At 43.8% G+C, this 20,707-nt stretch overlaps 1 protein-coding gene across 1 annotated transcript in view; it reads right to left on the bottom strand.

Annotated features, from left to right (window-relative positions):
- Positions 1-14,351, bottom strand: part of POU2F3 (POU class 2 homeobox 3) — a gene marked incomplete at both ends in the record, with an annotated part of 55,333 nt that extends 40,982 nt beyond the window's left edge. The window contains 2 exons of the mRNA XM_081333750.1: positions 5,331-5,399; positions 14,324-14,351. Coding sequence (XP_081189876.1) covers positions 5,331-5,399; positions 14,324-14,351 — 97 coding nt within the window. The remainder of the gene's footprint in view (positions 1-5,330; positions 5,400-14,323) is intronic.
- Positions 14,352-20,707: the final 6,356 nt, after the last annotated feature.

Raw genomic sequence — 20,707 nt, 5'->3', positions numbered from 1 at the left:
ACAAAGTCAGGACTGGAATTTATCTTGAGCAGTGTTGATTTCAGTTGGCAAATTTAGACGAGTGTGTGAAGGTTCCTGAGATAATGGAAACTAAACTCTAAATATTTTGGACACTTGATAGTTTAGATCTCTGACAGTCACTCCAGGCAAGAGTGATTGGGAAGCTCATGAAACCTGGAGAAATCAAAGTCAATTGAAACAGAGGCCAACAAAAGACAAGGTAGCTGAAATCCCAAAGTAGTAGCTTTGGATGAAACGAGTCCTACAGGATCACAAGAGACGGGAGAACAAAATGACCACCCAAACCTAGAAGTGATGGACTCCTGAACTACGGTCCTTCTGCTTACGCAAAGAACTCCTCCTTATTTGAGTAGTATGACGCCTCTAAAGCGATGTAGCACTCATCACTGTCTTGGTTCATGTAGTCCAGTGGGGAGACAGAGATGTTTATCTCCAGAAGTTCCTCCCTTCCCCTTGTTACAACTGAGAAAAGTGTCTTCTGCTTCTGCTCAGTGTCATGCAGGTGATTCCTAAGCTTGAATTTAAGAAGACATTTCATGCCAAAGAGTTTGACAGGATGCAGCAGATTCCTGGAGATGGTGGGGACCTGAACTTCCTAGTGAAACTGCCTTCTACTGCCCCCACTCTCTCATGACAGCCAATGCCTTAAGGAAGAAAAGAAATCCTAACTGCAGACGGATCTACGTTTACCAAAACAGCAGAGAAGAGGTAAACAAGCCCTGAGCTTCCCACTGGAAGGGAAAACATGCAACGGCATCCCTCAACTGTTGAAAACATCTTGCTGGCAGAAGAACCCTACTTTGGCCCTTTCCCTAATATGTCCATTTCCTAAATGTGTGTGTGTGGGGGAAGTCTGGGATGAGGGAATGAACACTGTTGTTTTTCCTACCTGCTGTGTGTCATGCTCCAGACCTCGCCGGTTTGAACTAGCTCCCCCCCTCCCTCCGTTTTTAAGCAAGACTTGACACAAGGTTTGTGGATTGAGTCCATCTGAGTGCAGCGGAGTTGCCCAAATTTGTTGCAGAGGATCCTGGAGCAGTTTCCCGCTTGTCCAGTAGAAGAAGGCGGGGAGTGAAAAGCATGGTTCCCAACCCCTGCAGCCTTTCAGTTATGGACAGGTGTGTTGGAGTTGCTTTCCCCATTCCCTGTTCCATGCTGTTATTTTCTTTAAAAAAAAACAAAGCGAAAAACCCAGGGCCTTGCCTCACCCCCACCCTCCCCTCAACCACACCCCGTTTCCAAAGGGAAGTCTCTGTATCTGGGCTGTTGCAATCAAGGCAGATAGAGACCTAGAGCTCACCACAAATGAAGAGATATGGGTCTCTGCCTACTAATCCTGGCATCCCAAGGAGTTAGGGAGGAGTTGCCTCTACCAAAGGATTTTTCTTTAAGAAATCCATTAAGAAAAGATCAATTGAACGCAAGAGAAGGGAAGCCAAAGGTTACTAGCCTCTGTTAATGCCAGCCTTCCTTTGGTAAGGGGTCTTGGCAACTTCTCCCAAATCAATAGTAGCCTTTGATGGAATAATGGGAGTTTTGTTTTTTGTTTTCCCCCCACTTTCCCAGGCCTGTGGATTTGGGCTGAACCCTCTGGCAGGCAGATAAAGAAACAGCAGGCTGTAGAAACCCTGAAGGTGTCAGCTGCCTTCACTCCCTCTTGCTGGCGTAAGGTGTGTGTGTGTGTGTGTGTGTGTGAGTGAGTGTGTGTGTGTGTAGTACAGGGATTTCTCTCGTGGCACCTTCCTCTGCCACCAAGGTCGCCACCAAGATCGCAGGAAAGCTGCTTATTCTTCATGGAATTTTATGGCATTCCAGGTTTCACTCAGGATGTTGTTCCACCAGGGGGAGAACAAGCTGGACAACCTTTGAGTAGCCAAAGGAGACCATGTCAGGCATCGGGGGGGGGGGGGGGAAGAGATAAAGCAGCATGAAGATGCCTTTTTCCTGCAGTATACAATAACATAAAGAAAATCTTAAGCAAGATTGAGCCAAGGGGCAACCAGATTTGGACTTGGGAGAGGGAACTCACTTCTCCAGATGACATTTCATGGGAAGAGAAGAACGAGATGCTGGCTGAACTCAGCCCTACAGATCTAACTTTAGGATAAATAAGTAAAGTAAGATCAAACTTGCAACAGAACCACTTCTGGCCAGTTCAGACCTCCACTACCACCTTGATGCCCTCCTATGGCCTCCAAACCTATGAGAAGCTAATGGGGGCAGTAGGTTGAAAATTAAAAAAAAAATAAAGACTTGGAGGAACGTCAAATTTCAAGGAAGGATGACCTTGTCAGGAGCTAGTTCTGAGTGATTCTACATCCTACATCTTGATCATTTGCAGCGTTTGGGGATGAACTTCCTACCTTTATAGGTTTGGTCCCAACGTCAACCCCAACTTTGCTTTGTGTTCATAAAACCATGGACCTTGCAACTGATTTTCTAGTTGACCGTTGCCACTGAGACATACAATCAACTGGAGGCCAACAGGATTCTGCTATTGAAATTCTGTTGCGAAAGAAGTGAAATTTAGTTCTTAAAAAAAAAAAAGAAATTAAGGGTGAGGATAGGAAGGGGAGGATGCTCCAGGAAGCTTCCCACTTTACCTTCAAACTTTTTTAGGGGTCAGCTGGAGTAAAAAGATGGGGAAAGGAATTGTTGACTTCCATTCCTATTCCTAATTTTGACCCACTGAACGCACTGAGAGAACAGGCTGAACCATTCAACCCTAACCCTTTTCTCGTGGCATCACTGGACCACCTTGAGCAACAAAGATGATTAGGGGGCTGGGAGACAACACATGCAAAGAACGGTTGCTGGAATTAGTTATGTCTAGTTTAATGAGAAGAAGGACCAGGGTGACATGATAGCTGTGTTCTAATGTTTGAGGAGCTACCCCAAAGAAGAGGGGGACAATCTATTCTCCAAAGCATCTGAACAATGGATGGAAATCAACCAAGGAGGGAAGCAACCTAGAATTATGGAGAATTTTCTGACAGTGAGAACAATTAATCCGTGGAACGACTTGCCTCTAGAAGTTGTGAGTGCTCCGACACTGGAGATTTTAAAGAAGAGATTGGACAATCACTTGTCTGAAATGGTATAGGGTTTCCCGCCTGAGCAGGGGGTTGGACTAGAAGACTTCCAGGATCTCTTCCAACTTTGTTATTCTGTTCTATTTCCTCCTGAAATGGACTTGAAGTTTAATTAAAGCCTGGATTTTCCCTGATGTAGACCAAGCTTGGCTACTCCATTGTTCTAACTGGTTCTTTCTACCTGAGTTCTGTAACGTTTTTTAAGTGCTTTGTTGCTTGCTGATGTTGTTGCACATACAGTAGACATGAACAATCTAATAATTCCACCCTAATCAACAAGCCTAAACTTTACTTTGGAAACCAGTAGTTAGGAATTTAGCACCAGCCCAGAATTCCTCTCTTGGCCTCCTAGACGTGGCTAATCCAGGAGTTGCAATGACTGTGTGCCAAAGTTGTTGTAACCGGTGTTGCTCATACAAATTCCTGCTGAGTATTGGGACACCACCTTCTCATATCACTGCTGAAGTTCTCCTCTCTCAGGAAAACACATTCTTCTCACTTTAAGCTACATTCAAGTCCTCCAATCAGCGTGATATAGTTGGTATGGAAGCTATGGGTTTTCAGTTCCCACAGTGTTTTTAATCAGCGGTAACCTGGTCTATTGTGGAATATTAAACTATATTTTGTGGGATGCACTTTGAAACTTCTGTGTTTTTTTTGAAAAGTACTATATTGGTTGCCCCAGGAAAGTCCTACATCTAGGCGCTTCCAAGCCAACAGTAAATCTTTAAGCCCAGGGGTCTCCAACCTTGGCAACTTCAAGACTTGTGGACTTCAGCTCCCAGAATTCCCCAGCCAGCTTTGCTTCCCTGACTGGGGAATTCTGGGAGTTGAAGTCCACAAGTCTTAAAGTTGCCAAGGTTGGAAAGGTTTTAGCCCAAGGAAGATTCTCCCCAGCCATCAAAGAGAGCTTTGCCACTGATCAAAATGGCAAGGCATGATGGGAATTGTAGTCAATTTTAGCATTCAACATTAAACAATAATGCTTTAATTTTTTTGTATCAGAACTAATGAAACATTTATTTGATTTTTAACACAGATTTAGGTGCATTGAAGTCTACTCTTCGAGTATCTGGGTGTAAAGTTTCACTCATATTTGAAAGGGTGTGCTCTGCTCACAAAGTCAACTCCAAATATTAATGCTTGGAAGTGTGGTCAACTGAAGGGAGTTGGACAGACGATGGCTTATTTAAAAAAAATATCTTAAATTAATTAGGGGATGACAACAATTTTGAATTCTGGATGTTAAAAGATTTGGCCTTCAAGCTCTGTTCTGGAGGTATCATTTGTTCATTCGGGAGGAAATAACTCTTACTATAATCATTCCTTTGAACTTCATAACCACAAGTGTTTACTCTGGCTCCTGTTACCAGGAGCATAAGATGGACTAATTTATGCCTTATTAACACAGTTTATGTGTTTCATGATAAGCTCATCTTACTGAGATTGCTGATAATTAAGATGGCAACAATGCAAACTCCAAAATCATCTTGAGGAAAGAAAAAAAAATCCAGCAGAAGTACTTCGGTCTCAAATCGTTCTGCCTTTAAGATAAATTTTGACTACTTTATGGACTACTTAAGTAGAATAGACCTGACATATAACACTTAAGGGCTATGATCACTTCACACCCAGTCACATCAATTCTTAGTTGACCAGAGATTGCTTGACCGCTTCTTCACCATCTTAAAATTGCTCAGCAAAGCTTTAATAAACCAGACACCAATGTCACAAGCAGGCAACAACAAACATCCACCAACTCTTTCTCCATAACCTCTTTCTTTGTGATGTCCTCAGTGCTTGTTTTCTTACAGACACCTCAATACCCAGCTTGGTAACGTCATCAGTGTTTCTTAGTTAGGTAATGAAATGTCTGCAAGACACCAACCAAGCTCAGAGAGCACCAATGTCTCCATAGTTCAACACCAATCTATCAACATTCTCTTCTATTAGTAAATTCTTTCCTTTTCTTTTCTGTCACAAAAGTCATAGTCATCCTAGTAAATTTAAGAGGGTGAAGAAACAGTAAAGAAAGAATCAAAGGAGACTTTTGGCTTCCTAGAATGGAAACTTGTTTCTGGCTTCCCAATCTGGAGACAAACCGTAGCAATCTAAAGATGGGCTTCAATCTCTAGGCAGCATCTCCCTCTTGGAATGTGGGCTGCTGTTGGAGGCATTAGAAGACATCTGGAAAGGTGAGGAGAACTGTTTCCTTACCAGGATCTCGGTGATTGCCTTCATTCCTCATTTCTGTGGAATCCGCCACATCACCGTTCATTTTCATCTCTGAAAACGGAATGCAAGCTGATGTTAATGACCTGGCACAATCTAATCCTGAGTCTTCCAGGCAACGGAATGAGCAGCTGAGGATCATTAGAATAATCTGTCTTCAGACTGTTAAATTTCTAATATCTACATAAGCAACTTCTAGAATATTCATAGCCATAAATCCTCTTCACGGTACGCTCCTCTCCTCTCTTCTCCTACTCTCAGTGACCTTTGAGGCTTTCTCCATCCTCACATTCCCAGGTTCAGGACAGGGAGATGATGAAACAAGAAAAACGAGGAGACATTTTCCTAATTTGTTGAGGAGACCAACCCCCCCCCCCAAACAAACAAAAAACCCAACAACTCCAGAATTGGCTTTGATTTCTTAACCAGAAGTGGTGCAGAAAAGCAATCAATGTTATCAAGTGGTCTTCTAAAAATCCAGAGCATGAAATACTTCAGAAATGAAGAATCAGGTCGCAGAAAATAATCAGCTTTGACCACCAAGGTTTGAAGCACATTTCCCAAGTTGCAATAATTCTTCTTATTGGTTGGATTTTAACCTTCTCCAAGCACTGTATCAAGTACATTTCTATATATTTATTTTAAATTCATCCTGAACTAGGATTGGCTAGCAATTATCTCAATATTGCTGATTAGGAGCTGAGAATAGGAGGAATAGATAATATAAACATATTGCATTAAAATTTGCTTGGAACTAGTACAATGTATGAAGATTTGTAACATTTAAATTAAAGGCGGAAAAATCCAAGTACCGTAGGAACTAAGAATATACAGTGGTGTCCATAGACCATGTCTGTCCCAAAAAGCCAAGATAGTTCTCACAATCATACAACTGAACCCTTGTCCCCTTTGATGTCTTTAATCATAAGCTGGTGGTCACTATTTGTAGAAGTTGACTTTTTGACTACCCTACAGACACTCCTGGTATACTAAACAACAACAACAAAAACAACAACAGACCCTACCACAAAAGTATTAACACTTTGCTACCAAACTGGATAGAAACATCACAAAATACAAAGACCTGCTAATAGAAGCAGAACAACTCTGGCAAAAGAAAGCAAGAATAGAAGCACCAATAGCAATAGGTGCCTTGGGTACAATCCCAAAACATCTGGTGCATCACTTGAACACCCTCGGCATTGACAAAATCATCCCGAGTCAGTTGCAGCACTTGAACACCCTCGGCATTGACAAAATCCCCATCAGTCAAATGCAGCTGACATCCTGGGACAAGACTTTTAATTCCATCAAAGAACAACATCTGCCTATCCCAGGTCTTTGGGAAGGACCTAGTAGGTGGACACAAATGTCAGATCCAGTCTGAACATCTGGCTGACTGTGCAACGAATCATATTTTGCATAAACGTCTGTTAGCTAATCTCTCGTTTTTGTTTCAAAGAGAGAGACAGAGAAAGTAAACACAGAAGAGCCATTTGCATTGCTGAATGACACATATAGCAGAACACTCTGTGTTATCTGTTCTTTGGTCAGGTGAGGTTTCCTTTGAAAAAGACAAAGCTACTAGTTCAGCCAAGGTCCACAACATGTAATTGTTCTTTTTACAGCATGCTGAAGAAGGAAGTGATACAGCTTCTGCATCTTGCAGGCACAAGTCCACAGAATGACCAGCAATAGCAAAAGATAATTCAAGAGTTTAGGAAAAAAGATGCTCCAAAGAAATACAAGTAGTCCTTGACTTATGTTCATTCATTTAGCCACTGTTCAAAGTAAATAATAATAATAATAATACCTGCTTGGTCCTGCCCTGGAAAACTGGGAACAAACCATCAAGTTCACCATTTCATGTTGGACTGGCTTTATCACAAATTTTAAACAATTTAAAACTGCCTTGCAGGGGGGAAACTGCTTTAATACGATGAGCCTCATGAACAGGATAACCTTTCCAGTCTAAAAAATTATGTCAGGCCTGGGATCAGTCCCAAAGTTCCAATAAGCTGCCCCTCTTAATCCAAAACAAGACTCGCCTGGGATGTTTTCAGTGCAAGAGCCTGGTTTGTAGAAGGAGATTGGCCCCGAGACTGCTCACCAGGTGGTGTAATCAGGCCCTCCCATTTGCCTATTTCTCCGTAGGATTTCTACTACATGGAAATTCTACTTTTGAGGGCCCTGGGTCGACAAAGGTGTTCTTTTTTTTCTCTGCCACCTGTTCTCCGATTCTTTTACCTGGCGATCTGGGCAAGATTGAAACTTCTTCTGCAGTGGTGGAATTGCACCCCAGTTAAACAGCAAGAGCGCACTGCATCCAAAGGACACACTCCATGCATGCTCAGAGCCTGTGGCTCAATAGAGACGTGAGGTTGCTGAGCTGAGCTGAACAAACAGTGCTCAGCCCGTCTCCCTGTTGGCACAGGTTTTCACCCCTTGCCATCTGCTGCGGCATCGAGGGGCAGCCATTTGCTTTTGAGTGCCCCGTCCTGATCGAATGCCAATCCTGATAGAATCTGAGCTTGGAACGCATGAGTTCTAAGAACACCTGTTCCCAGTTTTCTTTGACTTTTGGCTCCAGTACAAAGAAGCCGAATGGAGATTCCAGATGAGGATGCTCGGAGCGATTGCCAAGCTGCCAGTTATAATTAAATTGGATTTAACATCAAACAAGCTGGTTACGGGAAAAGCATCTCGTCCCAGGTAGCATCAGCAGCTAACTGCCTTTTGAATTCCTTGGGTGAGCACACACCTTTGGGCTTGCAACCGAGCGCATGATTGGCAATGTCATTTAGGAAATGTGTTTGGCACGAGGTTGTCTCTTTCCAGAAGGGTGTCTTCTTCACTTTTAGAATATTTTTTTTGCACGGGGTGGGGGTGGGGGGAAAGTTAGGCTGCTTGGCCCCTTCTCTGCGATGTCACAGTCATCCCTGCACACCCTTGTTCATCAGAAATGATTTCCCCCCCCCTCCGATCTCTGGAAGGGGAACTCGGATTAATTAGCACCAACAAGGAGCAAGCCTTGTGCAACATAGTCAGACTTGCTGGTTTCATTACCCCACAAAGCAAGTTTCACCCGTCAGCTTTCCCACACAGCTTCATTGCCTCAGTTGGATGGCAGAAGGGAAGTTTGTGCACAAGCCAAAACGTTGCAGAAGACGAGAGGGCTTTGAAGTTTCCAAGGCAGGCGTCAGCTCTGCCAAAGAGGCGAGTGGCACATTTTGAAACCCCGAAGTGAGGCTGCCTCTTCAGCAGAAAGCAGAAACAAATGGACCTTTCTCTTGTTCAGCATTTCTCCATCCTAGGTTTTGGTTGTGGTCCCTGTAAGGTTCTGTTCGAGGTTCATGAAAGGTGACGAGTAATTCCTACAATGTCACGTGAGCAGATCTCTGGTTAAATATTTAACTGTCACGCAAGGAATTTGATAAGCATCCAGGGTAACCATTTTGCTGGTCCCATTAAATTGAGGGCATAGCTGTGGAATGGAAAATGTTCCTGCCTCTTTTCAGTTGTGGAAACTTCTTCTCCTTCTAATTCCCTTCTCCTTCTCCTTCTCCTCCTCCCCATTCCCCTTCTCTTTCTTCATCTTCATCTTCTTCTCCTCCTTCTCCTTCTCCTTCCCCTCCTTCTCCTTCTCCTTCTTCATCTTCTCCTTGTCCTTCCCCAAAATAGCTGTGCTGTCATCCAGGACTGCAATTCTTGGAAAACCCAAATTCAAGGTATTTGTGGCCAAAGGGCAAAAAGGTGACACAATTGAGACCTGAGGCTGAAAAATCCCATCATTTGCAAAGTCACTAAGTAGTCACCAAATGCTTATTTAATTATCAAGGGGTGACATGGAATGAAGAAGTATATGGTTGTATGAGTGGACATTCAATCTGTACTTTACTTACTAATACCCTTTGTGGGAAGTCCTAGTTGTTTATCACTACATGGGTTTTTTGTGTTATCTGCTACTTTTTAAAGCCGAGTCTTCAGGAAGCATGCAATCAGAAAAGATTTTATTTGGAAGAAAGGAGATCTTTGAATCACAGCAGACCCATCACGTTTTCAAGGCCTTGGTTCTGAACAGAATTAAGCACAAGTCCTTTGGCTGGAAGGTGTGCAATGCTGCATCCACCACAAAGAATGTCCTGTATCTCATCCCAGTCAAACTAAACCTATCTCATGAAGGGGATTATCTGACGTATATGAAACTCTGAATAATATGCTATTTTTCTTGTATCCTGGCCACATATTTAACAAATTATAGCTTAACTAGAACAAAAGTCTAGGCTGCTACAGCTAGAAGTATCTACATTTGTTCTATCTATGGCAACATGTTTTGAATCACAGATTCCATCAATCTCAACTACCATTATTAATAAATTGAAGGGAGGTTACAATTCAAAAGCTGTTGTTGTGTCCATGCTATAAGAGGAACGCATCATAATAACAGCTTCAGGATTGTTTGGAAAAGTGAATCTACAGGGTAACATATGTGCAAATAAGCCAACAAGCAAATACATCCCCATTCTTCAAGCTCTGCTATCTAGCCTTCAGTCTTCTAGAACCCTTTCCTTGGCTAAATAGTAAACAGGATTTTAATTTTCTAACTCTTATTCTTTTTTTCTGGACTTCCAAAACTTCAACACAAACTTTCTACAGGAACAAGCGGGGGGAAAAACCCCATCAGTTCTACACTTCATTGAGCAGCATAGTTACATCAACCCAAATTGATTATGCATACTAACTTTCAAGTTCTGAATTTTTTTTCCTTCTAATGTCATAATTAGGGTAGAAATGTCCAGGTTAGTCCTTGAACATGGTCTGTGTTAACCCATGAAGGTAGACCAGACTAAGAAAAAAAATCAGTGCCACATAAATCAGGATTATGTTCTTGTAAGAGCTCTAGTAACAGAATTTTGCATGTCTGAATGGGTTTCCTCCTGCACTTTACCCTTGGACCTAGAGAAGGGTTTGTCTGAGATGGTTTTTCAAGTTACTGTTTTAGCCTGGGATCAAGCCCTGGTTATCTGACCATGGATGATGACTCTTCCTCTTGTCCTTCAAGGCCATTCCGTATGTCCTCTGCTCTCTGCTACCAATTCAAATGCCTACCTGTTTCTTTGGGGAATGTAACAAAGTTGGTTTAAATGTTTTATTCTGCAGGTTGCCCAGAACTGTGTTGAAATTTGGTGGCCTGTATATTTAATCAATATGCAAGTCAGAACTTGAAATCTTGGCTATCACATGTTGCGATAGTCTCTCTGGGAGAGAAAAACTGAGCATTAAAATAGACATGGAAGTTGGTGCTTCTACATTTGCCTAGATAGACATATTTATTCATGAACGACTTATCTACAAAAGTGATGTCTGCTCTGAATGATTAGTTGATCCAAAGATAGAGTTGGGACTACTGTTTTGCTAATCATGTCATTGTTATGGGTACATTTGCTAAACAATGTCTGAACAAACTGAAGCAGAGACTTATGCCATTATTATTATTATGGTTATTGCATAGTCAGACAGATGTTTAGACTGGATTTGGTATTTTAATTCACCTATTTCGAGTCCTTCACAAGGATTTGGGATAAGCAGATGTTATTTGATGGTGTTAAAGATCTCGGCACAGGATGTCAGCTGTTCCAAGTTCAAGCTGCCTGTTGCAATTGACCGAAGGTGATTTTGTCAATGCCAAGGGTGCTCCAGATGGGCGCCTATTCCTACTGGTATTGTCTTTGTTTTCTTTTGCCACAGTCATTCTATTTCTATTTCCAGGTCTTTGTATTATTATTATTATTCCTCAAACTATCTGTGGCTTTCTATGATGCTTACAATGTTTACAATTCTTCAATGAAAAACAAGATTATAGCAAGCATCACATTAATAGGGAACTCAGTTCAGCCATCACCTTAAACTGAAGTCCAGGTAAACATCAAAGTGGCGCCTGCAATTTACCAGAGACGGTGCTGAGTGAACAGATGCAGAGAAGGAGACAGGAAAGTGGCCCCCACCATGAAGAAATCCACAGTTTGGACTCATCCTGGTCTCTTTTGACAAGTAGGCACGCCACATTGATGTGATATGAAGTTCTCAACAACTAGACAATTTTCTGCAAAAGAAGGGATCCTTCAGATCACCTAGCTAGGATTTCATAGATCAAAACCATCACTCTGAATTTGTGCTAGAAACCATTGCAAATATCTTTAAGTCCTGACAAAATTCAGGATTTGACGTAGCTCTTGAGATGTTCTCAGGAAACATCACCTTCACTGAAAATACGTTGAGCCATCTCTCCTAGATGTTAGCAGAATATGAAGGACTCTGTCTGGAGAAATGGGACGGCAAACCTCCAACAGAAAACTGTACGAATGCCTATTGTGGATTATCATCTTGCAATAGTAAGAATACTATGTTTGGAAGCACAGACACACAAAATCCAATTGCTGGTGTTGCCATTAATGAGCTAGAGAAGTATTCTCTTTTTTGGGGGAGAAGTAGCTGTTCTTTTCAAGGAGAAACATTGTGCAAAGAAGATAATATCGAATAACACAGCGATTCTGAATCCCTGATCTGGCACTCAATTCTTTCTGAACATCAGAATCCAGAACAATTTGGATTGCAACAAGAGGTGCAGTGCTTCCCCTGTGCTTCACCCTGCCTGAAGTTCCAGGTGCTGCACCCAAGAAAGGGGGTCTGGGGCCAAGGTAAAAATGGGGGTGGGAGGGGAGAGAGATTGCATTAAGTTTCCATTTAAATTTAAAAATGAAATAAAATCGTTTCGCAGGCATCTGGCCTTCTAGCTATTAGTTTTCCTTTTCGGCTGCTGTAAGCATTTCAAGGTCTGTTATATCTATCTATCTATCTATCTATCATCTATCTATCTATCTATCTATCTATCTATCTATCTATCTATCTATCTATCTATCTATCTATCTATCATCTATCTATCCATCTATCTATCATCTATCTATCTATCTATCATCTATCTATCTATCTATCTATCTATCTATCTATCTATCTATCTATAATCTATCTATCTATCTATCTATCTATCTATCTATCTATCTATCTATCTATCTATCATCTATCTATCTAATCTCTCCCTCACATCCCCCTCTTTTTCCTCTCTCCTCTCTCTCTCTCTCTCTCTCTCCCTCCTCTCCCTCTCCTCACTTGCTCTTATCTCTCTCCCCCTTTCTCTGATGATTCACTAGCTATCATCTATCTTAGTACATTGCCAGCAACCAAAGTTCTCACGGCAAACTTATTTTAATGCTAAAGGTAAAGATAAAGGTTCCCCCGCACATGCGTGCTAGTCGTTTCCGACTCTAGGGGCCGGTGCTCATCTCCGTTTCAAAGCCGAAGAGCCAGCGCTTGTCCGAGGATGTCTCCGTGGTCATGTGGCCGGCATGACTAGATGCCAAAGGCGCATGGAACGCTGTTACCTTCCCACCGTAGTGGTCCCTATTTTTCTACTTGCATTTTTACGTGCTTTCAAACTGCTAGGTTGGCAGAAGCTGGGACACGTAACAGGCGCTCACTCTGTTATGCGGCACTCGGGATTCGACCCGCCAAACTGCTGACCATCTGATCGACAAGCTCAGCGTCCTAACCCACTGAGCCAGCTACCAAAGTTCTCACGGCAAACTTATTTTAATGCTACATTTCCACAAATGCGATGTCTTTGCTGGACACCAATCCCCTTTCCTCCTGGCTCCCTGTTGGCATTTCTGCGGGACAAGAACCATCCTGAAGGGGTCCTGAGAGCTCTACTGAAGAAGTTCCCTGCAGGCTCAAAAGTCCTCCTTAGTGTCCTGTTATCCAGAGCCTGGTTAGCTCTTTCTGGTATTGTGGAGGAGTAGAAAGGGGAAGGGGAAAAGAGGAGGAGAAGTTGAAAGAGGAGGAGAAGAAGGAAAGAAGGAATGGATGATGAGAAAGAAAAAATGGAAGAGAAAGAAGAGGGGAAGATGAGAAAGAATAGATGAAGGTGGTGGTGGTGGAGAAGGAGGAGGAGAAGGAGATGACAGACTCTAAGAGAAGGAGGAGAAGGTAGATAACTCATAGGAAAAAGAGAAGGCGGTTGAAAAAGCTTTGTCTTGTTATTTGAGTCTATTTAGTTCTGTAATCTCATTGCTAACCAGGAATAGATGCCAGGAAGTGGGGTGGGAGGTCTAGAATTCAAATCCTGCCATTGTCTTTGCTAAGAGTAGGACGGGATCCATTGCTAGCCTCAGGCTGAATACTGGTACAGCCCCAGATCTTAAAAAAAAACAACAACAACAGAATTCACCTTCTCTCCCCAATCCTCTGGATGCGTGGACTCACAGGCTCACAACCTAGTGCAAGGTAAACAATCCACCCGTGTGGACCTACGAGAGACGCTCCGTCACTGAACTATTTCAATCCACGAGGCTTCATAGCCAGCTCCCTCCCTGTCCTGGAGCCAAGATGCTCTCCTTAGAGTTGCTACGATCAGTAGAAATCCTATCAGCAGCGTTGCTAGTACTCTTCAGGGCCAGAACCTGAAGCTGGGAGAGGTTTCCAGAGCACGTGCAAAGGGCAACCGCTCTCTCAGGGACAGAGCTAACCCAGCACTATCCAACCCGGAAAGTCACCTGGCACAATGTGGAGCCACCTCCACCTGCCGACAGCCTTGCGATTTATCCTGGAGGGGACGATTCCACCTTCCCCCTTCAGGTCCCCCCCCCGAATCTCCCCCCCCGCCCTGAGGGCTCTGAGAGCTCCTCTCCCAACCCCTCCCCCACTTCTTGCTTCAAGTCCGCTTTGAGTCTGATATGTGCTGCTCCTCCAATGTCCCAAGGAGAAGAAAGCAACTTCCCAGCCAGATTGGGGCGAAATTGACACTTGGGCCATCCTGGGGTGGGGGGCTCTTCCCTAGGTGAAACTAGGAGCCAGGCCTCCCTCTTTCTCCCCCTCCCCTAAGCGTCCTCCCCCTCCCTGGCCCTGCCCTTGCCAGCCCTTACCTGTGTGTCTTAAGTCCAGATTCACCATCCTGCTGTTGGGGAAATACCTGTTGGTCCCCGGCCAGCCCCCACCCACCGAGGTGGCCCCTGGGGCTGCCAGCTTCCCCCCTCTGCCGAGTTCCTCTCTCCACCAGCCTCTTTGCCAGCTGGCCAGCTGTGGCTCGCACCTCTGGCTCGGCTTAGTGTTCCTGACTGCACTGAGGCAGGTGAGAACATTACCTGCGCTGCAGCCGCGCCCCCGTGACACTTCTCATCCCGGGCAATCTTTGTTGGTTTTTTTTTCCATATCTTTATATATATATATATATATATATATATATATATATATATATATATATATATATATATATATATATATATATATATATATATATATATATATTATACATCCTGGCCGGAGTCCCATGCAAAGTGGGCCATTTGCATATGAGTAGCTTCATTTGGGCTGCGTCCCAACAGCCCTGAAGAAAGAGGGTGGGGCAGAGCAGGAGGCAGGCAGGCAGGGTATGTGTGTGTTTGTGCAGTGTGTTGTGTTTGTGTGCAAGGTTTTGGGGGGGGATGGGGAGGGGGAAAGGAGCCAGACTCACTAAGGTCTGCTTACCAGGTGGCTCTGGATCTTCACCCTCTCCCGGAACAGGGCTGGCTTCCTGCTCCTTCTTGCATGCATAACTGAGAAGGAGACCTCTGCAGTGGCAAAGTCTTAGTGGGGGGCTCCAGATCTGGAAGACCCCAAAACCGACCCAGTCCTAGGGGCCTGATTGAGCCAACATAGATGCCCACCTGTGCTCAAGCAGGACTGTGTGGGCTCGAAACGATGTGGTGGGGCAAAATGTGTTTTAGATTGCGCCACCGAGTGACTAAGTCTTTGTGATAGTGATCTGCCCAAATAGAAAAAGGGCCAGGAAGAAACGATGGGAGGAGATTGACTTACCAATAGTTCTAGGGAGACTTACCGGCAGAGGAAGAAATATTATTATTATTTACAGGGCTTTTTTTGTTAAAAAAAAAAGAAGGTGCCGGAACTCACACACGTCATACAACCCGCCTTGCCTACCCTACAAGGTTCCATCCAAAAAAGGTGCCGGAACTCCGTTCTGGGCGTTCTATGACAAAAAAAGCCCTGATTATTTATTAAATTTATATCCCGCCCATCTCACTGTAAGGTGCCTCTGGGCAGCTTACAGCATTGTGTAAAAGCAAGCATACAAAATATTAAAAATATTAAGTAGTAAAAATTAACAAACAATAGAAAACCATCCTTTTGCCCTGCTGGTTGTTTGGTCCAATCCAGAAAAGCTAAAGGCTTAATTGCCTTTAAATCAATATTTGGCTGCTTCAACAAGTGTGGAGTTCAACTCCCAGAATTCCTCAGCCGTCCGTGGGGAATTCCTCAGCTACTTTCACCCCCTTTTTAATGGGGTGGTCTGGTATGAATACAGTTGTGGTTAAAGATGTGCTTCTTTTAGGAGCTGCTCACACCTGACATCTGCTGAAAAGTTGCTGTGGATCAGAGGATTATAGGCACAGAGGGAGCTGCCTAAACTATATTCAAATTATGCAAAGCCATCTATTTTGGTGAGCTTTATGCAAATTGCCAGGGACCTTCATTTTTGAAATTGGAGATTTCAAAATTTATTTCCTCTAAAGTCACAGGGAGTTTCGGCTATTTGGCGGTGGGGATGGACCTGAAAATCCATTGTAAGAGTATGCAAACTTTAGAGGCCAAAAGCCTAAACGGCAACAGCTCCCTGAGCGTTTTAACAGAATAAAAGAATTGGAAGGGACCTTGGAGGTCATCTAGTCCAGCCCCCTGCTCAAGCAGGAGACCCTATATCATTTCAGACAAATGGCTGTCCAGTCTCTTCTGAAAAACCTCCGATGTTGTCGCATCCACAACTTCTAGAGGCAAGCCATTCCACTGGTTAATTGTTCCAGCTGTCAGGAAATTCCTCCTTAGTTCTAGGTTGCTTCTCTCCTTGATTAGTTTCCATCCGTTGCTTCTTGTCCTGCCTCCTGGTGCTTTGGAGAATAGGTGGACATGATAGCAGTCTTCTGATGTTTGAGGGGCTGCCACAAAGAAGAGGGCAGCCCCTCAAACATCAGAAGACTGCTATCATGTCACCCGTAGTCCTTTTCCCCCCTTAAACTAGGTTTACTCAATTCCTGCAACCGCTATTCATATGTTTCTGAATTAAAAAGAAAATGGGTTGCACAAAAGCCTGAATGTCTGTTTTCTTTCTTACTTTGTAGAACCAGAACTACGATGGATATCTGGTTGAGGTTCGCCCATCACAACAAAAGCAGGTGGAAAAATCTCAATGTAGCTCACTTTCTCCACTTTCTCTTCTTGACATGTCCCTCCCCCCCCACAAAAAAATAGTCAATATCAATCTCCAAGGGTTGATGAGTTCATTAATAGCTGGGGTTTGGGGGTGGGGGTGTCAGTAAATATCCGAAAGGCCCATTCTACATTCCTTATTACTAATCAAATTGCAACAATTCATCATTCACTTCTAATTAGCAAAAGTCTATGAAGGGCTACCAGAAATAGTAGCCTATTCTATTTTAAACCTTAATCTGACAAATCCTTTTTGTATTCCAATGTATTGTTTTCTTTAACCAATACTTTTAACTTAGTTAGTGTCTTGTACGAGCAAGCAAATAGCAAATTACGTCTTTCTTTTTCAAAAGAAAAGTGGATGTGGTTGTACATCGGTGTGATCCATTGCATAACTATCGCCTTTTATCTCCTCTTAGTAAGAAAAATTGGGGAATCTGAATATGTAGATTTTTTTTCCATGCAACTTTCACGCAAATAGCAAATTACGTCTTTCTTTTTCAAAAGAAAAGTGGATGTGCTTGTACATCGGTGTGATCCATTGCATGACTATCGCTTTTTATCTCCTCTTAGTAAGAAAAGTTGGGGAATCTGAATATGTAGATTTTTTTTCATGCAACTTTCTCACTGCCTTACTGTAGGATGGATTTAGCCTGACCCCTTGTGGTCCTTTGAAGAATCACTCCAGGTCAACATCTCCAGATTCAGTTTCAATCATTCGAAGAATTATAGCAGAATAGGGTAACAGATTTGGAAGGGACTTTAGAGGTCTTCCAGCCCAATCCCCTGCTCATGCAGGAAACCCTATAACATTTTAGACAATTGGCTCTCCAATATCTTCTTAAAAACTTCCCGTGACGGAGCATCCACAACTTTTGGACAGAAGCCATTCCATTAATTAATAATTTCTCCTTGGTTCTAGGTTGCTTCTCTCCTTGATTAGTTTCCATCCATTATTTCTTGTCCTGCCTTCAGGTGCTTTGGGGAATAGGTTGATCCCCCCTTCTTTGTAGCAGCCCTGAGAGATTGGAACATTGCTGTTGTGTCACCCCTAGAACATTTTGTCCCTTGGTTATTTTCATGAAATGTTAGGCAATTCCTCTTCAGAATCTTTAGGCAGTAGACTCTGCTGGTTCCACATTCATTCTGCTTTAAGATGAATTTCTTGGTGCTGCAGCAGGATCAAGAGTGGTGCTAGCTAGAGTAATAAAGTCTGATTTTATTGTAATTTCTTCCATTGTCGTGAGTCACCCAGAACCAGAGTCAGGCAGTATACTGCTTGATAAAATTATTATCATCATAAAGGAAAAAGGCTCCTTCCTCTAATTACCTTCCCAGGCACCCAAGGAACAATAAACCCAGTCAGCCATAAAACACGGAGAAAGCCAAGAAAAGAAGAAGAAGGAAAAAAAAAATCTGGTGAAACTAGGAGAAAATACATTGACCATAGTTTCTGGGAACCAAGCCTGTTTAAGATGCACCCCATAATTAAGAAGCAACTATGTTCGTAGAATACCCCCTTTGTTCTCTCAATGGACTGTTGTTTCTGTAGTTCCACCTCATTACCCAAAAGAATTCACCCCATATCTGACCTTGCTGACACATAGGATGCTGCTGTAACCAATTAGAGGTAGCTCCTAATTGGTGTGACAGTATAGAAGGGATTGGATGTCGGTCCATTTTTTTTAAGGTTAGCGCCAGCTGCCTCCAGTGCCACAGTGCTGTGTTGCAACCGGTCTCCGACGTAAAGAATCTCTTGTGAAAAAAGGGAAAGACTTATGTCCTCTCCCCTTCTTCTAAAGCAGAGGTCCCTAGCCTTTTGGGCACCAGGGACCAGTTCCGTGGAGAAAGGTTTTTCCACGGACCAGAGGGTGCATGGTTTTGTGTGCTGCCTGCATCCTGCGGATGGGGCTTTGCTTGTTTGTGCGGACCGGTTGGTGGCATGCCATGGCCCAGTACTGGTCCACAGACCGGTGATTGGGGACCCATCTTCTAAAGAAGCAATTCATTTATGACAGTATCAGGGGTGTCAAACTCAATTTCATTGAGGGCCGCATCAGCATTGCGGTTGCCCTCAGGGGGCCGGGTGGGCGTGGTCAGGGTGGGCATGGCCTACTGGGTGGGCGTGGCTAGAGTGCGTATGGCCTACTGGGTGGGCGTGGCCAGCTCTACATCGTTCGCATCAAGGGTGCCTATGGGGGGCCTGGGCAGAAGTGGGACAGATCTGAGGGTCTCTGGCAGAAGGAGGGTCTCTGGGCCAGGGCCAAGGCAGTGGGGACCGTTCCCTCACTCTTTCCAGGATGGCTTCGCGGGCTGCATGAAACCACTTCGCGGGCCGAATCCGGCCCCCGGGCCTTGTGTTTGACATGTCTGCAGTATGGCATCATCTGTGACATTGAACTGACACCAGCCCGATCAAAAAGGCCATTCAAAGGAGGCTTGGGGAAAAAAAACCTGTGCAAAACACACCTGTGTTTCTACCATACAGGTAGTCCTCAACTTAAGTTCATTTAGTGACCATTTGAAGTTACAATGTCATTGAAAGAAGTAACTTACATCCATTTTTCACACTTACGGCCGCTGAGGCGTCCCCATGGTCACGTGATCGAAATTCAGACACAGGTCAACTGACTCCTGTTTATGACCATTGTAGAGTCCCGGGGTCACGTGATCCCCTTTTGTGACCTTCTGACAAGCAACGTCCATGGAGGAAGCCAGATTCACTTAACAACAGGGTGACTAACTTAACAGCCGCAGAGATTCACTTAACAACGGTGGGAAGGCCGTAAAATGGGGCGAACCTCACTCAACAAATGTTTCCCTTAGCAGCAGAAATGTTGGAGTCACTTGTGGCGAGGACCACCCATACTTGCCAGATTCTTGAAAACGCCTCTTGGCAGCGCCTCAAAGATGCTTTTTGAAAGGTGCTCAGACTTCCTCATTTTTTTTTCTTTTCCCGAAAACATTTCGCTTCTCATCCGAGAAGCTTCTTCAGTTCTTCTTGGATGAGAAGCAAAATGTTTTCAAGAAAAAAAAACTAAGGTTTTTTTCTTTTTGAAATGCATATGTATTTGAAGCCTAGGAGGCTATAGAGCAGGAGGGAGTAGATGGTGCAGGGAGAAATAGGGCCTTACGAGCAAGCCTACAAGTCAGCGTTTGGCCACTTTCAGACCGCTGGACTTCAGTTCCCAGAATCTCCCAGCCAGCCAGCCATTCTGGGAATCGAAGTCCACGGGTCTTAAAGCAGCTGAGGTTGAGAAACGCTGTAATTTAGGCACTTGGTCAATAAATCAAGGCAAGACCCCTTGTTCCTTTCCAACGGAATTCCTACTTTGAAAAGAAAAACTGAAAGTTAATATTCCAGTAGGGAGGAAAGAAGCTGGCAAGGAACTAGCTCTCTCAGTGTTCCGATTTTCTTTCGCGGTGGGAAAGACTGCACCACAAAGCTCTGGAGGAAACAACTTTGCTCACAGTTTTTCAAACAAGGAGGCCACATTTTCGCCTTCCCCAGTCCAATGCTTGCCAACTGCAACATCTATAAACTCCATCAGAAAACAGGAATTCTACTGAAAAACACCCTCATTTCTAGCCTGAAAGAGCAGCTGTTGAAAGAAAGAAACCCATGGACCAAGTCAGAATTAAAGCTGTATCTAGTCTGTTGCATAATGAAAGGAGTAAAATTAGGTAATTTTACCTAACAGAAATAAAGGAGAGTTAGCGAGGTATAAAAAAGGGACGCGGTGGCTCAGTGGGTTAGGATGCTGAGCCTGTCGATCAGAAGGTCAGCAGTTTGGCGGGTCGAATCCCGAGTGCCGCGTAACAGAGTGAGCGCCTGTTACTCGTCCCAGCTTCTGCCAACCTAGCAGTTCGAAAGCACGTAAAAATGCAAGTAGAAAAATAGGGACCACTACGGTGGGAAGGTAACAGCGTTCCGTGCGCCTTTGGCGTCTAGTCATGCCGGCCACATGACCACGGAGACGTCCTTGGACAAGCGCTGGCTCTTCGGCTTTAAAACGGAGATGAGCACCGGCCCCTAGAGTCGGAAA

This window comes from Vipera berus, assembly GCF_964194415.1.
Source record: "Vipera berus genome assembly, chromosome: 8".
Classification (NCBI taxonomy): Eukaryota; Metazoa; Chordata; class Lepidosauria; order Squamata; family Viperidae; genus Vipera; species Vipera berus.
This window is presented reverse-complemented; position numbering and strand designations above follow the sequence as displayed.